Source organism: Schistocerca americana, chromosome 2 (genome assembly GCF_021461395.2).
Source record: "Schistocerca americana isolate TAMUIC-IGC-003095 chromosome 2, iqSchAmer2.1, whole genome shotgun sequence".
Taxonomy (NCBI): Eukaryota; Metazoa; Arthropoda; class Insecta; order Orthoptera; family Acrididae; genus Schistocerca; species Schistocerca americana.
In genome coordinates this window covers 391,554,703-391,581,044 of record NC_060120.1, presented here as the reverse complement: position 1 = coordinate 391,581,044, position 26,342 = coordinate 391,554,703, and the positions used below count along the sequence as shown (strand labels likewise).

At 43.7% G+C, this 26,342-nt stretch overlaps 1 protein-coding gene across 1 annotated transcript in view; it reads right to left on the bottom strand.

Annotated features, from left to right (window-relative positions):
- LOC124594047 overlaps positions 1-23,462 on the bottom strand; it is a 642,515-nt gene extending 619,053 nt beyond the window's left edge. The window contains exon 1 of the mRNA XM_047132397.1: positions 23,077-23,462. Within this exon, the coding sequence (XP_046988353.1) occupies positions 23,077-23,179 (103 nt within the window). The 5' untranslated portion in view covers positions 23,180-23,462. The remainder of the gene's footprint in view (positions 1-23,076) is intronic.
- Between the last annotated feature and the right edge of the window lie 2,880 nt (positions 23,463-26,342).

Genomic DNA, 26,342 nt, shown 5'->3' with positions numbered 1-26,342 from the left:
TGAATCGGACAACAGTGAGGATGGCGAGCTGGATGGAATTGCGCCATTATCGCTGTAAATTGGTGAGTGAAAAATTACTAATATTGGTTACTTATTGCAATCTCGGTTATTATTTATTTTGTAAACTACGTACATTATTGATTTTAAAGTACCTGTCGTCAGATGCTTGTTTTTTGTATTTCTTTGCTGCGTTATCGAAAGGGTGCGCATTGTTGTGCTTTTACATGCGTTATTATACGGTTGTTTACTTCCTGTCATTGCAGTACAACTAAAAACCAGTTTTTATATACACTGTAATTGCTCAATCGCTTGCATTTACCAGACGGGACGGAAAACTGTATCGTCGGTTGTGTGTATAGAGGCTGCTGTTGCAACATCGCTATTACGGTATAGCCAACCTAACTAGACAAAAAGCGAACTCTCAAGTGCAATGTTTCGCCGGCGGTGGTATAAGCACTATGGGACTTAAACGGCTGAGGTCATCAGTCCCCTAAAATTAGAACTACTTAAACCTAAGTAACCTAAGGACATCACACACATCCATGCCCAAGTCAGGATTCGAACCTGAGACCGTAGCAGCCGCATGGTTCCGGACTGATGCGCCTAGAACCGCTCGGCCACCGCGACCGGCTCCCTATAATGCTCTTCAAACCACTGTAGCACGGACAATTATACCGCTGAAAGATGACATCACCGTCGGGGTTGACATCAAGCTTGAAGGAAAGCAGGTGGTTCTCGGCTGTCAGCGCATCTTTGATTACTACCACAGCTCCCATGGAAGCGCAGAAGAATGTCTCCCGTAGCATGATACTGTTCCTACCAGCCTTCGGCCGTGGCGGAATGCGTTTGTGGAGACGACCATCGACTTAATGTAAAAACGGAAAGAAAACGTGATTCACCGGAAGAGCTGACGCGTCTCCGTTGATCAACTGTCGAATCCCGATGGTCTTGGGCCTACTGCAATCGTAACTGACGCCGTCGTTTGGTCATCTGAACACACAGGGGTAGTTGCTGAGGACCTCCACGTTCAACAATTTACGATGAACGGTGTGCTCCGAAACACTTGTGCGGGACGCCTCAGCAGTGCGGTCTTTCGGCAGAGATGCCACACATCACCAACTGTCCTATTTTACACAGCAGACAAGCCTATAAACCTCAAGTTCTGTGAAGGGTCAAGGACGTCCTACCATTTAGCGCTAAGTGCTAGTTTCACTGTCCTACTACTGCTTTACGTAGACGCCCACGACAGTAGCACGCGAACGTTCGAGCACCTTCGCCGTTTTCGAGATACTCTTTCGCAGGCTCTGCGTAATAATAATCTACACTTTGTCAAAGTCGCTTATTTCAAAGGATTTTCCCATTTTTAGCCTATATCTTCGCTAGGATGATCCTTCGTCCGTGTCTGCTCCGCTTACTTACTTTTGTTACCGCTCAAGGTACCCGCAACGCCACTAGGCGGTAGCCAAGGTCACGGTGCGCAGTGGACATAATGTTTTGGCTTGTCAGTGTAGACACGGAGATCTGTGGCAGGTCTGATGACAGTGTACAATGCTGGCTCAGGACGGACGAGTGTTTTGAACCACACCGTTCAGAGCTCCGCAGCCCCGATATGCTCCTGAGCCGACGACATCGTCTATTACGAGTACCTTGGTAGGGAACGGGATGATCGAGACTGGACTGCAGATCAATGGAAACGGATCTCCTGGTCGGATGAATCACGACCCTTCTTACACAAGGTCGACGGTCGTGACGGATACGCCGTCATCCAGGCGCGCGTGTGTTCGAAACATTCACCGCACTACGGACACACGCCAGTGGCAACAGTATTGTGCAATGGGAACATTCACCTGAGCTCTCATGGGACTTGTGGTAATAATCGAAGGCACAATGAAGCACTGAACTAAGTAAACATTATTGGGAAGTATCCGCATCCCTCCATGCTTTGTGTGTTCCCCGACAGCGACGGCGTCTTCGAGCGTTGTAACTGTCCGTATCACAAGACCAGAATCGTCCAACAGTGGATTGAGGAGCGTGATAGTGAAATCACGTTAATTTTGGCCACCAAATTCGCCATATGTCAACACGATGGAACACATTTGGGACGCTATACGGCGCCAACTCTGCCTCCACATATCACCGGCCCGTGATTCAAGAGAACTGTGTGACCTGTGTGTAGACATTTAGTGCCACAGTGGGTACTTCCGGATATCTACCAAGGACTTACACATGAATAGTTGGAGTGAAAGGAATGGAAACGAGAAAGAGATAGGAAGGAAATAATGAATTCCAGCAGCACAGGGCATTGGGGCAATGCAACGGCGAGATTTGAAAATTTGTGCTGGGCGGGGACTCGAACCCGAGTGCTCGGCTTCTCTAGAACGGTTACCTTCACCGCCTCAGCCATGCGGACTCGCTTTCTGTCATATCCAGTTTCCCTACTTATCGCTCGCCACACCGGAACGACCCCGCCCGTTAAACCCCTGCTCGCAGATTTCTGATACCCGCAGGAATTCAGAATTGGGTATGCATCCTCACTGAAACTTCTTCATCAAACATCACTCACAACCATAATTCAATGGGCGCAACGGCTGTCTGATGAAAATGCTTCACTGCCGATGGACAATCAACATCCGAACTCCTACGGCAATCAGAACTCTGCGAGTAGGGGGATGAAAGGGCGTGAGTCGTCGCAGCGCGGCGAGCGGGAAGTTGGGAATTTGGATCTGATGGAAAGCGTGTCCGCATGGGTGAGGCGGTTGTATTGCAGCAATGCCGTGTCCGGCTGGAAGTCGTTACTTCCCATCCCATTTCCTTTCCATTCCTCTCGCCCCAACTAGCCTATTCATGTACATGTCCCGCCTGCTTCATCGCGAGTGTTGTCAGACGGAACAGACACCACTCACATCTACAATACGAAGGACCTGTCGAATCCACGCCACGCAGAATCGCCGCTCTACTGCGTTACACAGTTGGCCCCAAGCGCTACTAAACAGTTGCTTTCTCGGTGACTCAGCGGGTTTCAGTTGCAATCCTCCGTCATTTCTATCTGTCGCTTGTCGCTTCTTTCACCTCTGGCAGTTATTTTTGTTGGTGAAAAATGCAAAGTTGCGCCGTAGGTCGGAGTGAACATTTAACTGTATGTCCCGTAAAATTGGTTGGTACGCCATTTCGAAGACCGGAGGAAGGGAAGGACGCCTTCCATTCACAGTTTGAGACTACCTCCAGTTTTCTTGGTACCTCACTGTAATGCCTAGTTAGGTAAACTGTACCGTCTTCTTTGTACTCTACAGCCTATAATCACTTGTTATAAGAGCTACACTCAATAACGTACAACAGAAATTGCTAAATAACACTTCGGTCCGCACATATAACGCATTGCTTACTAAGGTAGATACTGTATGGGTAATTACCCCATCCCCGTTGAGGAAAAATATACACAGCTTGACTATGATAGCAAATTACAATGTGGGCTGTCGAGGGGTACAGAAAACGAAATTCATGATATATTAGTGACTGGGAAACAGTGGTGTGGTACTTCCGTCGTACACACGCAGGACTTGCTGCGCAATTTCTGCGATCCTGGCGAGTTTACATAAAGGAAGGAGCAGTAACTACTCTTGACATGGTAAAGAAACCACAATAAATGCCCGAGATCTTCCACGCTCAAAGTAAAAACTGTTCACTAATATAGTCCCTACACATGATCCAATTATTCGTCACCAGCAAGGCAGCAGTTAGATTACCCCATCTTGCCCAGTGTTGATGTGGACGGTGGGAGTATGTGTGATTTATCTTTGCCTCCTACGTCACTTCGATAACCCTAGTCTTCGTAAAACGTAATCCTTTAAGAAGCTTAGAGCTTATCACTACTTGCCGTTTTTACTTTGTATGCGTCGGCCGGGATTACTCCAGAAGTTGCACACTTGGACGTTAAACAACATCTCCATTCACGGAATGGTGGTTACACCAATGGAGGAAAAGAACAGTATAAAGAGTTCGGCGCATATTTCTTTCTATCAATGATGCATTGCGTCATGTGTGTATCACATTGCGGGAATCTGAATGCCCCCTTTGGCAACAGCTCACTTGCTGTAATGAAGAGGGATGAAAAAAACTCGGGAATAAGTTCGCACTTCCGATTTCAATAAATTGTTCCCAAAATATTTTTTTCTTGTAAAATAATTAGCATTTCAGTATTATAAATAGTGTCACCCACTTTAAACAGAAGAAATCTGCAATATTGATGCCGTTGTATTCATCTCTTTTACGACTACTATACTAGGAGCAGAAAGTACTGTAGTTCCGTTTGAAAAAGCGAAGTTGATACCGATACCTCTTTCGTTAATGTAGTTATGAGAAGAGACTGACGCCAATTACTGAGGACTTTTTCACAATATATCTGGTGAAAACGAAATCACGTCTTAAACGGTTCAGACAATATCTGAGGTGAACAGCATAGCTGAATGACCCTGTAAATCGATGTAGTCGTCAGAAAACGGGCGTAAAAATGACTTAACACATTTATAAACACAAAACTATTCGGAGACGATCAATTTATTGTGTGAGGGGCACTCAAATGACGACAGATGGAAAAAAAGTAAACCGTTTATTATTTCAAAAGTAATCGCCATAACTGTTAACGCATTTCTCCTGCTGCGCGCACCTCTTCGCCTGAGGCAAATTGTTGTTGTTGTTGTTGTGGTCTTCAGCCGAGAAACTGGTTTGATGGAGCTCTCCATGCTGCTCTATACTGTGCAAGCTGCTTCATCTCCCAGTACCTACTGCAAACTGCATCCTTCTGAATCTGCTTAGTGTATTCATCTCTTGGTCTCCCTCTACGATTTTTACCCTCCAAGCTGCCCTCGAATGCTAAACTTGTGATCCATTGATGCCTCAGAACATGTCCTACCAACCGGTCCCTTTCCTCTTGTCAAGTTGTGCCACAAACTCCTCTTCTCCCCAATTCTATTCAATACCTCCTCATTAGTTATGTGATCTACCCATCTAATCTTCAGCCTTCTTCTGTAGCGCCACATTTCGAAAGCTTCTATTCTCTTCCTGTCCAAACTATTTATGGTCCATGTTTCACTTCCATACATGGCTACACTCCATACAAATACTTTCAGAAACGACTTCCTGACACTTAAATCTATACTCGATGTTAACAACTTTCTCTTCTTCAGAAACGCTTTCCTTGCCATTGCCAGTCCACATTTTATATCTTCCCTACTTCGACCATCATCAATTATTTTGCTCCCCAAATAGCAAAACTCCTTTACTACTTTAAGTGTCTCATTTCCTAATCTAATTCCCTCAGCATCACCCGACTTAATTTGACTACATTCCATTGTCCTAGTTTTGCTTTTGTTGATGTTTATCTTATATCTTCCATTCAAGACACTGTCCATTTCGTTCAACTGCTCTTCCAAGTCCTTTGCTGTCTCTGACAGAATTACAATGTCATCGGAGAACCTCAAAGTTAGTCCTGCAAATTTGTGATTTGAATTTTTAATAGCTACGAAAATGCTTGTAAGATTTAAAAATTAAAGAACTAAGGCAGATGCAATAGCAAGGAGGTGAACTATTCATGCATCAATTATATACTGCAACGGCCCTTCGTGTTTCGTTATACATCTTACAAGTACTTTTATAGCTATGACAAATTCACAGTGACAAATTTTGAGGACTACCTGTATGACGGTAAGGCACTTGTCGAGGGTAGGTGAAATTATTTTATATTTTTTAGTCCAATTAAAAAACGTGGTACTCCGTCTTCAGGCCACGAGTGGCCTATCGGGACCATCCGACTGCAGTGTCATCCTCAGAGGAGGATGCGGATAGGAGGGGCGTGGGGTCAGCACACCGCTCTCCCGGTCGTTATGATGGTATTCTTGACCGAAGCCGCTACTACTCGGTCGAGTAGCTCCTCAATTGGCATCACGAGGCTGAGTGCACCCCGAAAAATGGCAACAGCGCATGGCGGCCTGGATGGTCACCCATCCAAGTGTCGAGCACGCCCGACAGCACTTAACTTCGGTGATCTCACGGTAACCGGTGCATCCAGTGCGGCAAGGCCGTTGCCCACGAAAACGTGGTATATTAAACACTTATTGCCGGCCGGGGTGGCCGAGCGGTTCTAGGCGCTTCAGTCTTGAACCGCGCGAATCCTGCCTCGGCATGGATGTATGTGACGTTCTTAGGTTAGTTAGGTTTAAGTAATTCTAAGTTCTAGGGGACTGATGACCTCAGATGTTAAAAAGTCCCATAGTGCTCAGAGCCATCTGAACCATTTTTAAACATTTACTGTTGTTTACATAATTGTTTACTACTTTTTAGATTTGTGTACCCGAAAATATTCAATTGATTTCAAATATTTTGATGAGAGTACAACAGTGATGCGTGGTAAATTTCAGGTTTATTTCGGTTTTTCTTCACCTGTCTCAACCAATAAAATGCTTCCTCCTATGTACATGACGCAAAAAGACCATGAAGGTAAAAATCAGTGATTCGAGCTTACATTTGCGACTGGACAAGATAAGGCGGGGGAGGTGGGGGGGGGGGGGGGGGGGAGGGAATGGGAGTGGAATACAAAGTACACGCCACCAACTACCAGGCAAGAAAGCGAGTTCATATTGCATTGTCATCAACTTCTAAGTTATGTTTAAAATTTCGAGGCTGTAGGTCATCGGAAATTTAGTTTAAAATCACTGTGGAATTTGTACTAGACATACAAGCTCTATCCATCCCCTCTTCCCTTCTCTCTCTCCTCAGATGCGCCCACCCGCTCGCATATCGCCTGGAACACATTCCGATACTAGCCGCACAATACACCTGTGGTGTCACCGCCAGACACCACACTTGCTAGGTGGTAGCCTTTAAATCGGCCGAGGTCCGTTAGAATACGTCGGACCCGCGTGTCGCCACTATCAGTGATTGCAGACCGAGCGCCGCCACACGGCAGGTCTAGTCTAGAGAGACTCCCTAGCACTCGCCCCAGTTGTACGGCCGACTTTGCTAGCGATGGTTCACTGCCTACATACGCTCTCATTTGCAGAGACGACAGTTTAGCAAAAAAATGTTCAAATGTGTGTGAAATCTTATGGGACTTAACTGCGAAGGTCATCAGTCCCTAAGCTTACACACTACTTAACCTAAATTATCCTAAGGACAAACACACACACCCATGCCCGAGGGAGGACTCGAACCTCCGCCGGGACCAGCCGCACAGGCCATGGCTGCAGCGCCTTAGACCGCTCGGCTAACCCTGCGCGGCGACAGTTTAGCATAATCTTCAGCTACGTCATTTGCTACGACCTAGCAAGGCGCCATATTCAGTTACTATGTCTTCTGAACAGATAATATTGTGACTCATGTACCGTCAAGAGCGACGTTCATCATTAATGGATTAAAGTTAAGTATCAAACTAATTACGTCCGCTTTCTGAATTCTAATTCCTTGTCATGTTCCAGACCTCAAGTCAGTATAGTCCTTCCCTCCTCAAGCCAGCCTGCGTGAGCTAAAACGCGTGGATTTCGGCCTCCTCTCGTAACACGGTGTTGGCTCTTCTGCCAACACATCATGACCGATCTTGCGGGGCAGCCGAAATGCCATGCTTTGCCAATTCTTTTCACCTCCTGCACCACCGAAGCTAGGTGGATTAGACAGACAAGAAAGCGCATTACTACTGCATTGTCACCCTGTTCCGAGCTGCATGTAAAATTTCAAGTCTCTGGCTCACCGGTAAGTTGGTATAAAATCAATTGCAAAATCTGTACAGCGAACAGACAAGAAAGCGAACTAACAGAAACGTGGTAAAATAACGCGCTGTGGCGCCACTGACAGCGCGGGGTCCGTGCCACGTGGATAAGCCGGCTGTACAGAAAACGAGCTCGCGCTCGTCGGAGCCGGTGGGCTCCACGCTGCGGTGCGGCTGTTTGCTCTGCTCGGCTCGGCTCGGCGGCGGGAAGCGTGCGGCGCGAAGCGTGCAGGGCGGTCAATACGGAGCCGCGCACAGCCGCTCTCGGGCGCCTACACGTGCACACGCCTGCCGTCGCCGTCCGACTCGAACCAACCGCTCGCCTCCCCTTACCGCGCTCTGCAGCTCGCCTGCTCCACGGACACCGCGCCACCAGGTTGTAATCGGGGTGCTGTTGGTTTACATCCTTACGTCAGCGTTTACTAAGGGGTCGAAAAGAGTACCTCATCAAAACAAGAGGCAGTTCACCGGGTTAACTGCCGGAGCCGCTAGTATAGTATCTACAGGGTGAAAAGTACGAGGGTTGTTTTTTAAGTAAGGGCCAATTTTTTTTTTTAAAAAAGATACAAATACTTTTGTAAAAAAACTTTTATTTTCTGATTCTACACACTTTTACCTTTTTTTCTACATAGTTGCCTTGTTTATTTAAGCACTTGTCATACCGTACAACTAAGTTTTTAATTCCCTCTTCAAAGAATTCGGCCGCCTGCTCCGACAGCCAAGAGTTCACGGCCGCTTTCACTTCATCGTCGTCATTGAAGCGCTGCCCCCCAAGATGGTGTTTTCAGGTACTGGAAAAGGTGAAAATCGCTAGGAGCAAGGTCGGGGCTGTATGGTGCACGGTCCAAAACTTCCCAGCCAAAAGAATCAATCAAATCCCGAGTCTTTTGAGAGGTGTGAGCCCTAGCGTTATCGTGCAGGAGCAAAACTCCTTTTGTCAACATGCCGTGCCTTTTGTTTTGAATTGCTCTGCGGAGCTTCTTTAGAGTTGCAAAGTAGGCATCTGAGTTGATTGTCGTTCCTCGTGGCATAAAGTCCACTAGCAAAACACCGCGCCGGTCCCAGAACACAGTTGCCATAATCTTGCGCTTTGACAGCGTCTGTTTGGCTTTGACCTTGACGGGTGAGGTTGTGTGTCGCCATTCCATCGATTGTCGCTTGCTTTCGGGAGTGATATGGGATAGCCACCTTTCATCTTCAGTGACAATTTGACTCAACATGTCATCCCCTTCTTCCTCGTAACGAATCAAAAAGTCCAATGAAGTGGCAAATCTCTTCCCTTTGTGGTCCTCTGTGAGGAGTCTGGGTACCCACCGAGAACACAGTTTCTTAAAGTTTAGGTTTTCAGACACAATTTTGTACGAAACCGATCTTGAAACTTGTGGAAATTCCAAAGAAAGAGTGGAAATTGTGAATCTTCTGTCCTCACGAATCCTTGTTTCGACTGCAGCCACCAAATCATCAGTGATCACAGAGGACCGTTCTGAGCGTTCTTTGTCATGGACGTTTTGACGGCCATTTTTAAACTCTCTAACCCATTGACGCACTTTACCTTCATTGCATTCAAGCCATAAACTTCTGTTAACTGACGATGAATTTCTGCAACTGATAGGCTTGTCGCGGTCAAAAAACGTATCACTGACCGTATCTCACACGCGGCGGGCGATTCAATAATTGTAAACATTATAAAGTAGCACAGCGATGCGTACACGTAGCTACAGAGCTGCAACTTGCATCAGTGCGAACGGGAAGGATGCCGGCAAGTGGCGCGGTGGCTTGTTGCGGCGTCCGCGCGAACTACGGCACTATATGCGCGAACGACCCTTACTTAAAAAACAACCCTCGTATTTAAACCGACAGACTCTGGGAGGTTGTAGGGGAAATCAAAACAAATATTTTTCCCTAATGTCATTTTTTCCTATGAGGATTGTTTAAACCGGTGGAGGCCGTATTACGCTCGTAGAGGCCGTATTATGATCTTCAGTTGTTTGACGGCGTATCACGCTCTTCAGTTGTAGGCACCAGTGTAGTAGTGCATTGTCTCTGTTTACTAATGGAGCGACACACCTGCAGTGAGTACACTGATATGGTTTGTGCGTACTACGTAGCGCACCACAACGGACGAGCTGCACTGCGGTTTTATCAACAACAATATCCTAATCGCCGTATCCCGCATCATACGACCTTTGCTGCTGTGTACCATCGTCTGCGTGAGACCCGGTCATTGAGCAGGTTACCTCGACAGGGACGCCGTCGCACGGTAAGAAAGCTGCAAGTTGAGGAAGCTGTTTTGCAGCATGTGGCGCAGGATCCTTCAATCAGCACTCGTGCAATTGCACGTAACATGGGGACGAATCAGAATGTAAGAACAGTCCTTCGAGAGCAGTTGTTAGGTCCATTTTAGTTATAGCGTGTCCACAACCTGGAACCAGTTGATTATCCACCCAGAGCACAGTTTTCGCAGTGTTACCTTGAACAGTGTTAAATGCATCCTACATTTCCATCCTCTGTGTTGTTTACCAATGAAGCAACGTTCGGGCGTGATCGAGTCTTCAGCATGCACAATTCGCATGTTTGGAGTTAGGATAACCCACATGCCACAGTTACTAGCGCACATCAAGTGCGGTTTTTCCTTAATGTGTGGGTCGGTTTTGTTGAAGACTGTTTAATTGGGCCGTATGTGCTACCTAGGCCATTAAATAGCAGGCACTACTACAGTTTTCACGACAGAGCATTACCAGAATTGTTGGAAGACGTCCCGCTCCCTACAAGACAACGCATGTGGTTCCAACATGACGGGGCGCCGGCACATTTCAGTCGTCGTATGCGTCGATTCCTGGACCGATGGTTCCAAGAAACGTGGATTGGCAGAGGTGATCCCGTACCATGGCCTGCTCGATCCTCAGATATGTGTCCTCTGGACTTTTTTGTGTGGGGAGAGATGCGCAACCTTGTTTAAGCAACTCCTGTTGCATCAGAAGAGGATCTGGTTGCCCGGATAGTAGCAGCAGCAGGAACAATTCAGGATACTCCTGCGGTTTTTGCCTGTGTCAGACAGAACATGATCCGACGGAGTAACCTTTGTTTACGTGTCAATGGAGGCATTTATGAAAATCTACTGTAATTGACATCGGGTTGTGTTAATATGTTGTCTCTTGGTCATAAAAAATGGAAAAGTGCTTGTTGGTTTATTTAATTTGCGGCCAGAGAAATCTTCCTCTACCGGTTTAAATACTCCTCACAGGAAAAAATGACATTAGGGAAAAATATTTGTTTTGATGTGCCCTACAACCTCCCAGAGTTTGTCGGTTTAAACACTTTTCACCCTGTATACTCTGCAAGTCATCTTACGAGATGTGTGAGAAAAGTGATGAGTCTGCTTTTCGATCTACCACAATTAAAACAACAACAACAATATTGTATCCTACAATGCAGTTTCATTCGGCAGCTATACACCGCCTGAGTCGTCGTTCCTGGTCTTGGTACCAGCGCTGAAAGGCTGGTAGAACCTTGAACATGTCGGTCACATTCGTTTGAATGCTCTCCAGAATGAATTCATGACGTCCTTTTACTTCATTTTTCAATTTCGAGAAAAAAGTAACTAGGACTCAGATCGGGTGAACAGGCGGAGGCCGGCCAGTGCGGCCGAGCGGTTCTAAGCGCTTCAGTCTGGAACCGCGCGACCGCTGCGGTCGCAGGTTCGAATCCTGCTTCGGGCATGGACGTGTGTAATGTCCTTAGGTTAGTTAGGTTTAAGTAGTTCTAAGTTCTAGGGGACTGATGACCTCAGATGTTAAGTCCCATAGGGCTCAGAGCCATTTTTTGAACAGGCGGGCTGTGCAACAACAGGGATGTCTTTTGAGGTCAAAAATTTCATAATGGAAGCGGCCGTGTGACATGGGGCGTTGTTGTGGTGCAGGATCCACTTGTCTGTAATGTCTGGTCTAACCCAATTCCTCTGTTCCTGGATCTTTTAAGGGAACTTTGTAAAACGCTTGGTTGACGATTTGTCCTGGAGGAACAAGTTCTACTCCTATTGTAAGGAAAAGCATTGTTGTGATCTTCGATTTACCCATTAGATTTTTTTTTCGGTGATGTCTCATTGTGATACACCCTACTTTGCCGCTTAGTCTCAGGATCCTATCCAAAAATCCAGGATCTGTCACCTGTGATCACGTAACTGAACCATTCGTGGTCGTTGGCAATACTCTCAAGAAGTTCAAAGGGACGCGTTTCCTCGACTGTCCTTCAGCTCAGTTGTGAGGTTTTTCGGAACTATTTTTGCACAAACCTTTCGCGTGTGCAAAATTTCAGTCAAAATAAGGTGAAAGTGTTCAAAAGGTCACCCATCATTCTTATTGTCAAACGTCGGTGTGATTTCACAAGCGCACGCACACGTTCTACATTTTCGTCGCTTTTTGAAGGTCTCCCTGAGCGAGGTTCATCTTCAATGTGTTCACGGCCTTTCAAAAATGATTTTTGCCGACGAAAGACTTGTTCTCTTGATACGGAATGTACCCCGTAGACCTCGTGCTGCTTGTCAAAGGTCACATTCGCGGAGTCCCTCAGTTTGACACAAAACTTGATGGCATACCGTTGCTCTAAATTCAGCTGTCCCATTATCCTAACACACAACAAAAGCACAAACAGCTTCGATTGTGCTCTCAAGAAACACGTGGCGGCTGAGCGGAACAAACTCGCACTGAACTCCTGGAAGGGATGAACACTCTGGTCTACACAAGTAGAGCAACAGCGTTGGCAGGTTGCTCGCAGTGTAGTCAGTCTCATTACTTTTCTCACACACCTCGTACAGTGTGCAGTGGACTGTACCTGTGGCGCCATACCTGTTCCTCTTTCCCTGTTCCATTTGCGTGATGCACGACGCCTCTTTTGCAGCGTCTTCCATTGGGATTTGTTAAGCATCTCCGTAAAGCTCTCGCGCTGACTGAACGATCCCGTGATGGGTCGCACCGCTCTCCGTTCAATCTCTTCTGTTGTACCAACCTGATACGAGTCCCAGACGGTTGAACAAGTGTTTTGCAAGCTGCTGCTTTCGTGGAAGAATTACATGCCCATAAGTGTCTTAGAATAAACCGAGCGAGGTGTCGCAGAGGTTAGCACACTGCACTCGTATTCGGGAGGATGACGGTTTAAACCCGCTTCCGGTCATCCTGATTTAGATTTTCCGTGATTTCCCTAAATTGCTTCAGGCAAATGCAGGGATGGTTCCTTTGAAAGGACACGGCCGTTTTCCTTCTCCATCCTTCCATAATCCGAGCTTGAGCTCCATCTCCAATGGTCTCGTTGTCGGGCGGAACGCTAAACACTAGTCTCCTCCTCCTATGAATCTCAGCTCGCATCTGCTCTTCCTATTACGAGTATTTGATTTAAGTGGTCATTCCATTATTGGTCGCTCTGAATGATCACTCCTTGGTGTTTTACGGTATTTCCTGTTCAAGTGATTTGTCACCAAAAGAACAATTGTACAGTAGTGGATTTCTTCGTCTACACGCAATAAGTCACTTCTTTTTAGGTTCAGGATCAACTGCCAGTTCCTACAGCAACCATTAATCCTCTACAGGTCTTCCTGCAGTTCGCTACCGTCTTCTTATACACAACCACATCACCTGCGAGGAGTCTTACGAAGCTTACGACATTATCCACTATATCATTTACAGATATTGTAAACAGTAAAGATTCTTTCACACTTTCTTGAGGTTCACCTGAAATTACCTTTGCAGCTGTCGATTTTGTTCCGTTAAAACCGAAATGTTGAGTTCTATCTGAAGTCCTGAACCCAGTCACAAATATGGACCGATACTCAGTAAGTTTAAATTGTTTTCACAAACTGACAAATGCTTTTCTGAATCAAGGAATTATAAAGCTTTTTTTGCGGGTCTTGGTCGTGAACCAGATCAAGTCATTTACTTATTTAGTTAGTCAGACAGTTACATAGATCATCTAAACGGTTTCTTTGTTGAAATGATGAACGAATCAGTTTAAAAAATGGTTCAAATGGCTCTGAGCACTATGCGACTTAACTTCTGAGGTCATCAGTCGCCTAGAACTTAGAGCTAATTAAATCTAACTAACCTAAGGACATCACATACATCCATGCACGAGGCAGGATTCGAACCTGCGACCGTAGCGGCCGCTCGGTTCCAGACTGTAGCGCCCAGAACCGCACGGCCACTCCGGCCGGCGAATCAGTTTACATGATCTGTATACATAATTAGTACTGACCTTAGTGAACATATCATTTTATGCCCACTCATGCAGCTACACTTAAAATATTATTTTTTTAGTGGTTACCAGTTTTTAAGCAGAAATTTTTCAATGGAATAGGAGGAGTTATCCAGGAGAAATGACTTTAAATTAGATTTAAAACTTGCTTCGCTATTTGTCAAGACATTTTACGTTACTAGGCAAATGATGAAAAATTTGTATTGCTACACGTTGAACCCCTCTCTGAGCCACTGACAATATGGAATCCGGCTACCAGTTTGACGATCAAGTGTTGTTTCATGCTGTTTCCGACACCTGGCAAGGATGATATCTGGACTCTATCCTCATCCTAGCATTAAAAAACAAACAGTTAAAGTGCGGAAATACAATGAACAAAACTCACTATTATCAGAAAGAGGTACAAGGCATACTCTCTCATCTACGGATAAAATAACAGGGTCGCCAGAGGAACTGCGTTTCACCACGCAAATGAGAAGCCTGCTAATCCGTGAATGGTATAAGATGGGCTGATACTTGTACAATATGAACCCTCTAATACACATCACATGGCGGCTTATACAGTTCAGATGCAGTTCTACATGTAAACAAATATGAGAGCAATACCAGCGACAGAGATTTTTTTTGTGGGGGATGGGGAGGAAGGGAAGGGACAATGGAGTGAGGTTAATGTCAAACAACAAATAAGAAGGTGCACTATTAGATTCTCGTTTCTCCCTAAATTTCTTTGGCATCTTAACATGACTTACTGTGTTGTTAAAAATGCAAAGTTCCACCGCGATTCGGATTCATCGCCAGAGGCACATCGAAAAACGCGGAGGACCGTACATGCATATATGACAATTTCTTAAAAACCAGTAACCAGTAAATCCCTGATTCTCTAAGGAAACTAAAATACGTGTATGGAACAATTTTAAACTGCTGATTACTTTACAAATGAGTTAATATGTTGATGCTAAGCATGTAACCGACAAAAAGTTTAGAAAATTTCTGCAATTGTGTTTAAAGATCGTTGGAAGTCCTTAAATGCTCTCATTATGAAACACTGGCTGAGCATAGTCTGGGTAATCTGCGCAAAAGCTAGTTTTTCACGCATCTCAATGTTTATGAAGTCACGTAGTATGCGTGGACGCCACCTGCAAAATGTGTTGGGAATAGAGTTAGTAAAGAAATAGTAAACTACAACGACGTGCCCGATGTTGAAGTTTTACTGCAAGAATAGCGGTTAAGTATTAGACGATAACCGATAACTTTTTTCCTTACAATATTTTGTGGGGGGTGTCAGCGAGAAAAAGTGTCGTGATGGTTTGCATTTTTGTTGGGTGTCGCTAGGAGCTCTCGTTCTCAAATACTGGATGAGTGTAGTCGAGGTAATTTACGCTTACTGAGTTACGTTGCCTCAAGACAAATGCATAGTTTCTAACTGTAATACTTGCCGTAATGTGTTAAAAGACTGACGTATGTTTATACCTCTTAATGAGTATGTTATGACAGAATTTTAAAGTTTTTAATTCGGTCCAATGATACCCAAAAGTTCCCGGAAAACACCAACAAATAAAATCCCCCTTTACCTGGATCTTGTTTATCACCATCACCTACAAAGTGTCAGCAGTTCGTGGTCTTGCGGTAGCGTTCTCGCTTCCAGCGCACGGGGTCCCGGGTTCGACTCCCGGCGGGGCCAGGGATTTTCTATGCCTCGTGATGACTGGGTGTTGTGTGTCTTTCATCATCATTTCATCCCCATCGACACGCAAGTCGCCGAAGTGGCGTCAATCGAAAGACGTGCACCAGGCGAACGGTCCCCCGACGGGAGGCCCTAGCCACACGGCAATTCCATTTCCATTTACCTACAAAGTAGTCCACTTGAGAGATGCATACATCGTTCCTAGTTGTTTCCATCATCCGAAAGATCGTTGGAATGCAGTTTTCATGAGCCTATTTAGTATCAATTGCGATTCTGTTCGAATCTCCTCAACTGTGTGAAATATTCGGCTTTTTAACTTGAGTTTCATGCTGGAGAATTTAAAAAAAAGTCACTCGGTGAATAAAGCGGATGATGAACAACTGGCATTTTGCTTTTTGCTACTAACTCAGCGTAACATTCCTGGATGGTTTGCCTACCACCGTCCAAGAACGTATTCCGAATGGTATCGGTATTTTCAGTAGCAATTCCGGCTATGGCTGCCATCTTGAAAACGTTTAAAACAGCTTACGTGTGACTGCGACCTATGGCGACTTCTCCAAATGCTTCACCATGTCATGCGTTTATGTAGCGATTCTCCGAGACTAAAACAAACGTTTATGTTCACACGTTGTTTCCGTACAACTACCTTCGTCAGTTTCGAAAGACAGACAACACACGAAAATTGGAAAATGAGCAGAAAAACTACACGCGACAACCTTTGAGAAAGCCGCTTGAGACACAAACTCTTCAAGGATACATGAGGTATTATCATGTAGCGTTTCGTCGTATTAACTGGACTTCACCAACTACACACATATTCCGGGAACATTTGGGTAGGACTTCGTATCGAAAATCAAATTTCTGTTGTCCCTAGAAGCTCTTAGATAGGCAACCTGCAACAGGATCGGCTTCCGGATTGGTCGCTTACAAGGGGAGGCCGCCAATTGTGAAATTCAGATTCGATTCATACTGCGCATAATAAAAGCTCATGGCCAGAGGTGTAATGTGGCAAAGCACCAAGATGCACTTCTCAGCCGTTGTCGAGAAAATCGACAGTTAAAAGAAACCGTTGCGGTGAAATACTCTCTACGATTAATAGTTTTCTACAGCGTCGTGGCGCAGCGGTAAGCTCTAGGGTTCGCAATCCGAAGGTCGCCGGATCGAATCTCGCGCCATGCAATTTTTTTTATTATTAGTTTTTTGTAATTCATATATATATATATATATATATATATATATATATATATATACTATTAATGAATTGCTTATGCATGTTGGTGAAGGCGGATCGCTCTCCAATTGTACCGCCTCCATTTTTCCGTTTTTTTTAACAGGGTGTACCAAAGCTCTCCCGTCCGCACTGATTTTCGACGATGTTATAAGTTGCGCTAGGGACCGCATCTACCTTCTTTCGAAGTTAAGCAGGCAACTACGCTGTTATGCGGCGGCTCGTTTCGGCCCATTCAACATCTGTCCTTCAAGTGTAACGAGCGAGTAACGGAGTTGATATTTCATACCTCCCACAGCGAATTCGTGTTCGTGGGGTCTCTATTCTAATTTGAACGTTTGACTTACGCTATACGTATTCGTTTCGGAATATCGTTTCTACGTCTGCCGTTAACTATACATGGTTAACATTATGAAGACAATTAATAACATTTGTGAAATACAACTTGGTTTGCGGAAAACATAATGATGTTCGAAGTCGCCAGTTTTTCCACGACAAACGACTTTCAACAAATTATTATATGCATAATTATTGCAACTGATTGCCGGGAATTATATATATACATTTGAATTACAAAAAACAAATACTAAAAAAAAAGTTGCATGGTGCGAGATTCGATCCGGAGGCCTTCGGATTACAAACCCGAGCGCTTACCGCTGCGCCACGACGCTGTGGAAAATTATTGATCGTTGAGAGTATTTCACCGCAACGGTTTCTTTTAACTGTCGATTTTCTCGACAACGGCTGAGAAGTGCATCTTGGTGCTTTGCCACATTGGTGTAAGGATTTCGAATTACACCACTGACCTATGAGATTGAAGTTTTTAACTGGCGTTTCTTCTGAAAGACTCCGTGTATGCGCCTCCCCTTTCAACAACTCTGTGTGAACTGCGAGACCGCACAGTGACACCAGTGGATACAACAGCTCGAATGTATGGGGCGAGTTTGACAACCGTCTGGATGTTGTCGTGCTTCCGGTGGAGGGCGTATTGAATATTTATGAAAACTAAATGAAAACTTAGATCCTCGCAAAATCGTAAGGTTGTGCACGTAAAAGTCGGATAGTTTTTTCGAAATCAAAAACTTCTCTGTCCTGCGCGGAAGATGAGATTCAGCCCAATTTTCTATCTTCACCCATAGATAAAATACAGGGGGATATTCGATGAATATTTTTGAAACACCCTGTGTATCAACGTCACGCGTGTCTGCAGTGCCACAGTGTTTTCTTGAAGAAGCCCACACACAGATATTTTTCAAAAGGAAGTGTATGTCCCAAGGCACATGGTTGCTGTTTTCTTCCACTATCTTCACAAAGAAGATGAGTTTGGGAGTCAGTGTCTCGTGGACAACGAAATCGAGACGCAGTATAAATGGAGACTGGACAAGGATGAGGCGTGAAATTGGAAGCGACCTTTCTGAAGAAACCACGACGGTATTCATCCAACGTAATTTTGCGAATCTGGGGAAAACTAACATAATGTGGCCGTGACAAAATTTAAACCCTACTACTTATGTCTATGAGTCCGAGTCAATTATTGTGTCCGGTGCAAATTATTCAGGTTGTCGCTCTTAAGGTGGGGACCTCTGTTTTTAACAGCCCGTGATACTGACAGATTACAACAGTAAAATGCAAATGATTTGATTTATCTCAATCTATTTAATAACATAGAAAAGTTTGATCTAAGAACATTTTTAAAGAATAAAGTTGTGCACATTTCCAATTACATTTCGAATATCTCGAAAAGGTGAATATAACGTTTGTGAATACTTAAACTGGTATATTTTGCAAATACAGCTGTGAAACAAGTTCACTGCAATAACAAAGGCTGTCGGTCTTCATTGTTATGCAAGCATCATCATAAAAGATATTCTGGATTATATGTAAGCAGTGCCGACTGGACACTGTTTGTTTCCAGAGATACTAGGGTTGAAATTCACTCACGAGGAAAATACAGACACTTCTGTAATTCCTATGAAAGCAACTGAACTGCTACGTGTATCGACAGCCTAGGCACTGAGACATTTCCCAATCAGCAAATAACGGTGTTTTTCCACATCAGCCTGAGTCAGTGACGACAAGGGGACGATTCTGAACTGTGCCACAGAGAGTATCGTTATGGGATGAGTGTGTACAACAACGATACGTCTTCCTGTTTTTATTGCCATGCCGTTCAAAAAATGTCGCTTCTGTGGAGATGGATTAACGAATATCAACGTACCTGTCCAGGTCGATGCAGTACGACTGAATTTCTTTTCGCGAAGATATCACACAATTTGCACTTATTCGTACATATTGGGAACACGGTCGTATCGGAAACTTACGTGCAAGCTCCACTGGCGCCCTGTTCGCCATCATGAACCCCCGTCGAACGCCAGGTTCTCAGTAGCATGGGCCGCGAAGCGCTCGCTGCAAGCCCACACGCAGCGTTCGGGAATTCTGCTGGCCTCGTTCCATGTCTGCTGCAACTGACAGTCACTAGGCTCGCGTGCGGAATCGTCTCCGCTTGCTCTCTCTCTCTCTCTCTCTCTCTCTCTCTCTCTCTCTCTCTCTCCATGCTGCCACACTGCGTCTCTCGTGCTCTGTCAGCTGTGTACTGCTGATTGGAATCGGAAATTCTTCCGCTCAAGAATCTCGAGACAACTAATCCAGAATTTCATAAGGTACCTCCAGGGACAGAGAAGGGGTGGGTGTGCCAATCACAGTATACTGTTAGACCAAGCACACATTGGGGACGCACGGTGATGAAGAGCAGCGCGTGTTTCTGACACGCAGATTCTGTAGAGGAGCGTGAGTTGCGGCGCACGGCAGAACAGCACAGTACCTGACATGCGCCACGTATTGTTCGATGCACAGCTTACTGCGCACGCGTACTGAAGAATCTCTCCTGGGCATTTAGAGTCATCCAGCATCTCGGTTTTACGCATGGGTGGTTTAAAGGACCACGAGACACAAGCAGCCGCTTGGGCCGCCGAGTTGAGGAGGAGCCGTACTTTAGGGTAGGTTAGTCCCCAACCAAGGGACATATAACCATCAACAGTGTCATACGGCCTAACGCTCCGAGAAACTACGGAGTGGTTTGGTTTTTTTAACACTGGAAACTAACGCACAATCAAGTGATCAGGTACTAAAAGTAATACCTCCTCTTCACTTTCTGATCAAATCCTGGCGATGTAATTTCCTTCCAGTATCACTTATCAAGTTACCTACTACAATCGCTCTATCCGGTGACAGAGTGAGGATTACTATGTCACAGTCGGGACAATTTCATACTCTGATCTACAGGTGCGGTGCAATAATTCTCGGGTAGATAGACTTTTAATCAGAGCTTTATGGATTCAAGACTGTTGGTGGCGCAGTGGCTATGGCATTAAACACCAAGAAGAATTTTGATCATCATTAAATTCGGGGGGAACTAGAGGTTCAATAGCCGTCCAGCCAGGTGAATTTAAGTTTCCCGTAGTTTCCTTAGATGACATCAAGCGAATACTGGGACGGTGTTTTGAAAACGTAAAATGTCGGCGTCGATTTCCTGCTCAACGCACTATCGTGCTGTACTCAACAACCTTAATGTCGTCGGGACGTTGAACTCTCTCTTCGTAACCACTTCGTTCCTCTCTTGGCTTGTATATGTTGTGTTTGCTCAGCAGTGTCAGTTAAGACGGAACCTTTTCGGTTCGGTCTGTGTCAGTGAGCGTCAAATAATTCCAGCGCAATTTCCGAACCAAAGTTGTATTTGTTATACCAATATCTTGAAACTATCACGGCACATCATCTTGAGAAGCATACAAAAAAACTGTGGTGCCGCCCTTAACAACTGTAAGCGCGCACGGAGAGTCATATAACTAACAGAAGCGGTTACGCCATTGCTTCTAACTGAAAATCATCAAACACTGCAGGATTTTTGGCACATCCTACTATAATCTGAGATAAGGCAAACATTTTACATGCAAACTATTGCCTGTCGAAACAAAGTACATCGAGTGACAGTTCGCATTTGTGATGTTAATTCTGTTTCTCCGATGCCGGGGGATGGCTGGTGAGGGTGGACATAGACTCAAACTTAGATCGAAAGGTTATGAGACTGTTGCTCATGGTCGCCAAACCCTTGGTTCACACGATAATTAACGTATGCTCTCAGTGTCTGACTAGTATTTGTGTGTTAGTGTCATAGTTACAACTCACTAATCTAATCATTACGTTATCGCGTTGGCTTTCGCGAGTCAAAGAAATCCTTGTAACACATAGCTCATACAGCCTTTTAACCTAGATGGTTACAAAATAGCCCAGAATAGGAATACTAGTGCAACTTTTACATAGCCTGCGTTTTGTCAAACGTTAACATCCGCTTTCAGTAAAAGAAAGGAAAAAAAAAAATCTGTACACAATCAAGTTTAAGACTACGAACTTTCAGATTGGGAACGAGTGTCTGAATCACCTTCTGTGGACTGAGCTCTCGTGAGATTTTATTGTTACTACTTTGCCTGTCGCCCCCTTTAGCCTGACATACAAAGCAACATCACAAATTTGGAAGACCCTAGCAACTTACGACCTTAGCACTGACCCTGGTACATTATATGTACGAAACAGCACCACCAGATGGAAGATGCAGGCACCGGTTGTAAATGAATTCACAAATGGATGGGTAAAAACAGCGAAGATTATAATCGCTGGTAGGTTGCTAGCAGCACACTTGGAAACTGGCCGTAAGTTTATCACGGTGAGATCCTGTCATATTACTTACTGTGCGTTGACTATTTATGGGTACCAAAAGTGGTAATAGATATGCCTACCTTAGGGAGAGCAGGCCCTAACGCACGTGGACCAGAGATTAACTTATCGTTAGTTTGTTATTTGGCTCAACATATAAGCGCTTCATCTCGAGACTGGTTTATTCTTTGTTGCCAGAGTGCGAGGAAGTGACATTTTCACGTCAGCAACAATCAATTTGATCAAATTACGAGGAAAATTTTGAAATAGAAGCAATAATTAAGGCAAAATACAGACTAAACACGCATCCAGCTGCAGGTAGTGATGGATTAACACTAGCACACAAAGGAGGGTAAATAGTAATTACATTACTGACTGTTTTCGAAAACGCTGCCGCCTCTTGCTGAATTTCTGTGGTTGCTTATGTCATTCTATAGTGACTAGCTGCAGGTTGATATACATTTTTTTCTGTCCAAGTGCAATTAAAAACACACTATTTTCATAAGGCCTTCTCAGACAGATGGTACATTTGTTGTTCCACTGATGAGACGATACTAAAATAAAATTCACACATGCTATTCAACATAAGATTCAATTTACTCCTACTATTTTTGAAAACTGTTTGCTAGTCTGGATGGCAGGTATTTATTTTTATGGGTTTAAACATCGACTCTTCTCTCCTGCACAGATAAACATTTAACCTTAATGCATAAAAAGAAATACTCCCCCCCCCCTTACTTCATACATATTACGATTTCTATAAATCACTTAACATCCAAAGGAATAAATATAGTTTAAAGATAGTTCCTGTCCCTGTAGCGAGAAAGAGAGTTACACATTTAATCTCTAACGAAAAATGATTCTTCTCTCTTCTAGAAATTACACTGAAATTGTCTTTGAGTTGTGAACCATATGATGCCTTATCTCGGTTTCAAGAGAAAGAAGACATAAAAATCTAAAATGAATTGAACTTAACTAAAGAACTTCATTAACAAATAAATTGTTAGCGGTCAACTGCGTTTTTTAATCTGATTACAGTAATTTTGATCTGAAAACTTATGAATGTATGCCCTAAACGGTATGTATAACAAAGAAAAAAATGTTACTTTGTTATGCGTGTCAGTACATTTATTTGTGATGGCTAAAAAGTTTGTATGCTTGAAGTCAGCAAAAAAACAAAAAACAAGAGTTGCGAACATCTCTGTAACACATGTTTCATGCCACTCCAGCGACAGTGATGCTCAATTTCTTTTTTTTTTTTTTATTAAATTAGATTAAACAGTTCATTTAGCATAAAGTAACGCCTACTGCTCTCTAGTACCAACAAACAATATCATGAAACTCGCCACACAAACAAGGAAATTGTCCATCAAAGCACGATTCCACCGACTCCGTGGTATTTAAATGTATTTATAACTATCACAATGTGTGAACTAGCAACATGTAAGGGGAACTTACCTTGTGTGCGTACATCCACTGGAAAACCGCTGCAGATGTGCAGAAGATAGAACGCCAGATACACATACAATATACGCGGAGTTTTCACCATGGTGTTAGACATTATGCTTTTTCTTCTGAAATTCTCATTACTTTCACTGACCTAAGCAAAAATAAAAACGAGCAACCCGTACACCACTACATGTAACTTGTATGCATTGTGGCAAAGCACACTTGAATCGCATTGCTGATGAGAAAACGCTCGATTTACACAACACTCTTTATTCGGGAAGATCCGTATAAACACAAGGCTAGTGTTTCTGTGAACCACTTCTCTCGACATTCATTGTGAAGTAAATCCAGCCGCGAAGTCATATGTCAAACACTCAAACATTACCACACTCCAGCTCTTCGTACACTGACTGTAGCGTTGATACGCTATCGATATACAGGTATCGGAACTCAAGTATCGATACGTAAGTCGACGTTCGCCGTCGGCGACTATCGACGGCGTTGTATTAACTTAAAGTGCGAGGTATTGATATTTCTGTTTTACTATTTTTGTGTCGTTGTCGTACAGAATGTTGTACGAGATTGTACATTGCTACGGAAGTGAGACAACTGGACGATAAAATTGCTGGCTAAGATTGTTGTGATGGAAACTTCTCTATAAACTTGTTAAGTGCATGACGTCAAACAGATGAGTTTGTGTCATATGAGCAAATGAAATAATTGTAGGTTATATTATTGTAAACAACACGAAATTCTGTTGAACACGATACAGTAAGAAAGCATAGTGCAGTTAACTTAATTATCTTTACATCATTACATGTAAGGAGGTAAGACTGAAATAACTACGAAATGTTTAAGGGCTGTCTTTGTTTTAGCTCCACGTCACCTTGACATTAGACGAATACTTGTACTCCCCTTCGCCACATTACCAAAAGAACAAACTTATTTGTAAGGGTGTTTTTATCTTCAATATTTTTATTTGTTTGAAATCAAACTATTCATATTTTGTGGAAATATCCTCACGTCAACACATAACATCCGTAACTTGATTTACATGTGTAATAATTTTGCCCGTTCAAACTTTCTTTTCAACTACAGTTTCCTGAGCCAGATCAGTTACTCGTCGATATGGTCGCATATCTTGCAAACTAATCTTTTTACGCTTTTAGTAGTCTTCCTTCAAGTATTGTTTATATCAGTTAAACATGTTTCGTTTTTATATACTCACATGATTTTAACATGCATTTCCAACCTTATAACCTTACCTAGATGTTGGGCTACGTCGTAGATCAACCCGTCACTACTCCAAAATGTAGATTCCAGCTATAGCTTATCACAGTCGTTGGCTTCACAAACTCTCAACCAAATTTTAACCATCCAGCCTAACCTAGACCTTAGGCGCCGCTATGTACAGATTAGTTGAAGGGTTTCAGTATCAGCCCCCAAAATAATTACCACTTTCTCACATGTCAGTGTTCCCTGCCCTTCAATTGATTGTAAGAATCGGACATGTTGCCATGGTGTACACTTTAGTGGGACAGTACCTTGACTTACTTGACAGTAATGCAGGAGTAGGTTTAATAATGAATAAAAAAAGTAGGAGTGCGGGTAAGCTACTACAAACAGCATTGTTCCAAGATAGACACGAAGCCCACGCCTACTACAGTAGTAGAAGTTTATATGCCAACTAGCTCTGCAGAAGTTGAAGAAATTGATGAAATGTATGATGAGATAAAAGAAATTATTCAGGTAGTGAAGGGAGACAAAAATTTAATAGTCATGGGTGACTGGAATTCGACAGTAGGAAAAGGAAGAAAAGGAAATGTAGTAGGTGAATATGGATTGTGGCTAAGAAATGAAAGAGGAAGCCGCCTGGTAGAATTTTGCACAGAGCATAACTTAATCATAGCTAACACTTGGTTCAAGAATCATGAAAGAAGGTTGTATACATGGAAGCACCCTGGATATACTACAAGGTTTCAGATAGATTATATAATGGTAAGACAGAGATTTAGGAACCAGATTCTAAAATGTAAGACATTTCCAGTGGGAGATGTGGACTCTGATCACAATCTATTGGTTATGAACTGTAGATTAAAACTGAAGAAACTGCAAAAAGGTGGGCATTTAAGGAGATGAGACCTGGATAAACTGAAAGAACCAGAGGTTGCACACTATTTCAGGGAGAGCATAAGGGAACACTTGACAGGAATGGGGGAAAGAAATACAGTAGAAGAAGAATGGGTAGCTTTGAGGAATGAAGTAGTGAAGGCAGCAGAGCATCAAACAGGTAAAAAGACGAGGGCTGTTAGAAATCCTTGGGTAACAGAAGAGATACTGAATTTAATTGATGAAAGGAGAAAATACAAAAATGCAGTAAGTGAAGCAGGCAAAAAGCAATACAAATGTCTCGAAAATGATATTGACAGGAAGTGCAAAATGACTAAGCAGGGATGGCTAGAGGACAAATCTCACGAGGGGTAAGATAGACACTGCCTACAGGAAAATTAAAGAGACCTTTGGAGAAAAGAGAACCACTTGCACGAATATCAAGAGCTCAGATGGAAACCCAGTTCTAAGCAAAGAAGGGAAAGCAGAAAGGTGGAAGGGGTATATAGAGGGTCTATACAGGGGCGATGTTCTTGAGGACAATATTATGGAAATGGAAGAGGATGTAGATGAAGATGGAATGGGAGATACGATACTGCGTGAAGAGTTTGACAGAGCACTGAAAGACCTAAGTCGAAACAAGGCCCCGGGAGTAGACAACATTCCATTAGAACTACTGACAGCCGTGGGAGAGCCAGTCCTGACAAAACTCTACCATCTGGTGAGCAAGATGTATGAGACAGGCAAAATGCCCTCAGACTTCAAGAAGAATATAATAATTCCAATCCCAAAGAAAGCAGGTATTGACACATGTGAAAATTACCGAACTATCAGTTTAATAAGTCACAGCTGCAAAATACTAACGCGAATTCTTTACAGACGAATGGAAAAACTGGTAGAAGCCGACCTCGGGGTAGATCAGTTTGGATTCAGTAGAAATGCTGGGACACATGAGGCAATTCTGACCCTATGACTTATCTTAGAAGAAAGATTAAGGAAAGGCAAACCTATGTTTCTAGCATTTGTAGACTTAGAGAAAGCTTTTGACAATGTTGACTGGAATACTCTCTTTCAAATTCTGAAGGTGGCAGGTATAAAATGCAGGGAGCGAAAGGCTATTTACAATTTGTTCAGAAACCAGATGGCAATTATAAGAGTCGAGGGAC